A 5,000-nucleotide genomic window follows, 5' to 3' on the forward strand; every position below is an offset into this window, starting at 1 on the left:
AAAACAAAGAAAACATAGCATTGTATACAATAACCTGCAAAAGTGCAGTTCTCAGTAGTAGGCCGAGAACAGTAAGTCATTTTATAGGTTCACCAAGACCTGACAAGGTTCTTTGTTAAGGTTTCGTTCTCTCTTAAGATTTTATTGCATTTTGTTTTGTGCTTGTAACGCCATCGATGAGTGTATTCCCAACAGGTATCGCCAGTGAGTCATTTCGCCAACAGTCGGTTCGCAAAAGTATTGGGTCGATTTGCAAACATCCGATATAGTCAGTTCTCAAACGCCTGATAGTTAGTTCGCAAACCTCAGCGAGTAAGATTATAATTTTAAAAATGCCGGTAAAGTCAAGTACTAGCTACTTTTTGTGTTGTAAAACATACAGCAAAGGTCAACCAAAGAGTTGGCATTCTTTACATAATTTCCCCTAGCTTTTGTAGGAAATAATAAAGGGGCTCTTACTAGTAAAACATAACTATTTGTTATTGACAACTGAAAAACGCAATCGACAAGGAATATTTGGGTCACTTGTGTCGGAAGAAATCTACGAGCTACACACTACTTCAGCACACAACCATGTTTAGATCTTTAGATTTTCAGAAAGTTGTTGTAATGCTGTCACTTGATCCTTACCGTACATAACTCCTGGTTGTTGTCCTTCCGATAAGCAACCACTGGGGGATTTTAAGATCTTTGTAAGATTCAGTGTAGCAGGATTGAAAGTGGTGATGAAAGGAATAATTTTCTTGGATGTTTTTAGTTTGTTTTATTAAAAGCCGTATTGCGCATTGAGAATTTTATTTCAGTTAATATATCCTTGGCAAAGCTTTTGGGGTAGCCTAGGTAGAGAGATATAGATAGATAGATAGATAGATAGATAGATAGATAGATAGATAGATAGATAGATAGATAGATAGATAGATAGATAGATAGATAGATAGATAGATTAAAATCACATGGCAGCCTAATAAGGCTGAATTGCATGATTATTTACAATACAATAGTGGCTAGAAAACTATAATTTTATTAACAGAGCATGTAATTTACAAGAATTATACAAGGACCTATTGTCTACACATAGATGGTTGTTTTGATGCCAAGTTGTCATGAGAGTATTCGAGAAGTTAAGTGGAATAATCACACCCCTTTTTAATGCAGTGCTCAATTTCAGCATGGATTGAAATTGCAGTTACTGTAATGTGATTGGTAAATATTGTTGGGGTTTTCAGTTCTTTGCATTGTTTAGGATACATATCATTAATATGAAGGTGAAAAAGTCTCACCTTCTTAAAATTGCTAACTGCCGCATAAGCGACAGTAGGAGGATTATTAATCCCAGTGTGAATAAAGGTGTGGATTGTACTTACCGCATTTATTCACAGATAAGCCAATCCCAGCTATAAGCTGAGACCCTAAAAACTAAGGAAAACTCTTGGCTATAAGCTGAGCCTGAAGTTTGTTAAAAAAGTTACCTGAGCGTCCATTCAAGAAAGCGCTCCTCTCAGGCAAAATGTTGAAAGCTACTGGTATTGTCCAATAAAATCACTCCTTTAAAAACACAACAAAAAGTGTTTTATTGATTGTCAACTATTGGCAAGTCATTACAAATGTGAATACTAATTTATTGATCCTAACTGAATTATGAAACAAAAAAAAATAAAATTGGTAAAGAATATTTTCAATGTTGAACGTTAAATTTCAAGTCAGTAAAAATTGGCAGTTTAACCCTTTCACTCCTGTGGGGTTCTCCATTGACGAGTAAAATCGTCTGGCGTTAGACAGAGCAAAATCTTTAAGTCTCAGTGGCCCTTACAGGAGTGAAAGGGTTAACAGTGCATTTAAGATGGGAATCAAATTCGCGGGAAGTAAATTCCATCGGAGCATTCCGCAAATAAACAAGGCAGCGCTCGTCTGTTCAAACTCTTATTTCGGTCTGAATCTTTTGTTGGCTATTTAATTGTTTCACACACAAGCTTTTATCACTAAGCTTTCAAAACAGTACAAAGTATGCATAATATATGAGGTTTGCGAACTGACTATACATACATACATACAAACTTCATTCTCGTCCCAAAAAGGCTTTTCAGACTATCGGACATTTGCGAATCAACCCAACACGTTTGCAAACTGACCGTGTGTGAAACGACTCGTTGGCGAAACGACCGACATTCGTAGAATCTCTTGTTGGGTAAAATGTTATTGGCTTGCTGCACAAACCCAAAGCAGGAGACTCGACAACAGAAATTGCTACGATGCCTAATAACTCAACACTGTTAATACCCCATTCTCCTTACATGCAGTAGAAGCAAAGATATACTATAATGATCAGAAAGAGTAATAATTATTTATTTGTCTCCTAGTCCTCTGACTCTTCAATTGATTTTTTCTTATAAAAGTCTATCATTGCAAATCTTCATCTTGTGTTTTCTTGCCATCAATATTAATTTATTTCTTTTATTCATTGCATGTCCTTTTTGCAGAAAGTCCATCTTCCCACCAAACTATCGGCAGCGGTTCCTGAGTTTGTTCCCAGCAGGATAACACTCAAATCTAGCCTGTCACCGTTAGTCCCAGAATTCCAGCCTTCGGTATCGTTGACCCCTCCTGGGTCATCACCTCACCACGGTGATCAGGGTTCTAGCTTCACCCTTCCAACTGAAGTCCCAGAATTTCACTTTTCAGGATCATTAACTCCACCACCTCCTCAGTCTAACCCAAGGGTACAACAGCAAAGCAAACATGCAAGTGAACAGAATAAGGAACATAGTGTTTTAAAGAATGATGCAAATGACTCTTCAAACAACAAGAGCTTTTCAAAGGAGAGTCAGAAAAGGAGACAAAAAAAGAAAAAGGAACTTGGTGAGTGTACTGAACAAGGAGAGAAGAATCATTTAAGCAGACATAGCTTGACTGCCAACCAGGTACTATCAGACAAATCACTGAATAAAGTTTGTTCAGAAGAAAACAATGATTGGGTCGGATTGAGAGTCTCATCTGGCTTGCAACAAAACTTGTCCTCAGTATCTCCTCATCATGAAACGCCTACTGTGAGTCTCAAATCTGATGTTAATACTGGAAGCATCAATGCTGTTGATGAGGACACTATGAACAAAAGGTGTGTGGCACCTAGCTTAACTATGAGCTATAGTGATAAGCTAAAAAGCCCAGCACCGAACAAAAATGTGACCAGCAACCAGCCAATGAAAGAAAAATATTTGGCAAAGAATTTTGCCACAGAAAGTTTCAATCAGAAGGACAAAAAGAAATTTCCGTCTTACGACAGCACAAGCAAAAGAGCTGTCAACATTAACGATGGAAAGAATGGTGTGAAAAGTGGAAACAGGTATAGTGATCATTCCAGGGAAGAAGAGAAATATTATGACAAAGTAAAATGTGGGGACACAGCAAGATTACATTCTGCAGATCGAAACCAAATAAAAAGAAATGGTAGTTACAGGAAACTGAAAAGTGATACGGATGACAACTGGAGAATAAAAAGGGATTTTGACCCTCAAGTTGTGAGCAAGACAGGCTCATTTATAGGTGTCAAGAATCACAGCACTGGATTTCTGAAGAAAAGAACTCCTGAAGCTGAGGAGATTACTGTAGATTTACAACATGTACAGACGTGTGAAGAATTAGAATGCAACAAAGGGGTTGGTCATGATGTTTTGCACAAGAAGGGCAAAGCTTTGACGAAGTCTAACAATTTAAATAACTTTAGTGCCAGCACAACAGGACCAGCAGCATTGGCATTAAGTTCTAAAAGTCCAGTGTCAAAAGCAAACATTAACTTGCTCTCTGATTCTCAGGAACATGGAATGATTCAAGTAAACAACTCATCTTTTACAGACCAAAACAGTATAAGAGTGGGAGGGGATTTCCCTGACTTAAAAGAAAGTGAAAATAAAATTAAAAGTCCCTCAATAGAAATGGAAGTTAAGGGTGTGCGTACAAACAGTGGCAGCTCTCCAAGGCCTTCAGTTCCAATGTCATACAGTGCTGCATTGAGGTCAATACCACAACCAAAGGTTTGTTTCGCATGCGCTCAGAAGCCTTGTATCATAGTTTTTGTCAGAAATCATGTGGAAAATTATGCAATTCAGTGGTTGTCTGGAATCATTGTGCACGCGGGGTGTCAATTTTGCAATCTGAACTTGACAGCATCAGCACTTGGGTTGCTACAAACAATTATGGTTCTTAACCCCAAAAAGTGCAAGGAGATGACTTTGCATTTTCGTAGAGTCGTGGACCATCTCCCATCAGCCTTGGCCATGGACACTAAACTAAGGCCCTTGAGTCAGTCGATGCTCATAAAGTATTGGGCCTTACAATTCAAAGTAATCTCAAATGGGATTTGCACATTAATGAGGTTGTGGCTAAGGCATCAAAGAGGCTGCAAATTCTTTGTGTCCTCAAACACGGTGGAGTACCACCTGCCGACCTACTTAAGGTTTATTTTGCACTCGTTAGGTCTGTCCTTGAATACTGTTGTCCTGTGTGGCATAAATGCCCTCCCCATTAAACTATCAGATAGCATCGAGTGAGTGCAGAAACGGGCCCTGCGCATCATCTTTCCTGCACTGCACTACCAAGAGGCCTTAGCTACTACCGTGTGTGTATCACTTCACACAAGAAGAATGGGTTTGTGTAGCAAATTATTTACAAAGATAAATGAGCCCGAGTCCTGTCTTCGCGGCCGCTCCCTTTGAAACAAAGACAGACCATCCCTTATAAGTTGCAAAACTGAATGCTTTAAACAAAGCTTTTTCCCGGCAATGTGCCTTTACGCTCATGACATGTAATTTAGGAACTTATGGGAATTCACTGTATAACTTGATATATTTCTAATTTCTAGGTTTTTTATCTAATTATTGTATTTTATCCTCTTATTATTGTAAGGCCCAGTCCATTTTGAATATGATGTAATTAGTTTTATCTTTGTAAAATAATTTCGCAATTCGCTTATTTTTACGCGCGACGATTTTATTAATAAACCAGAC

The 5,000-nt window shown here is 38.2% G+C and overlaps 1 protein-coding gene across 1 annotated transcript in view; it reads left to right on the plus strand.

The window, feature by feature from the left end:
* Positions 1-5,000, plus strand: part of LOC138042775 (titin homolog) — a 21,912-nt gene that overhangs the window by 623 nt on the left and 16,289 nt on the right. The window contains exon 2 of the mRNA XM_068888776.1: positions 2,478-4,028. Coding sequence (XP_068744877.1) covers positions 2,478-4,028 — 1,551 coding nt within the window. The remainder of the gene's footprint in view (positions 1-2,477; positions 4,029-5,000) is intronic.

Source organism: Montipora capricornis, chromosome 3 (genome assembly GCF_036669925.1).
Source record: "Montipora capricornis isolate CH-2021 chromosome 3, ASM3666992v2, whole genome shotgun sequence".
NCBI classification, from domain to species: Eukaryota; Metazoa; Cnidaria; class Anthozoa; order Scleractinia; family Acroporidae; genus Montipora; species Montipora capricornis.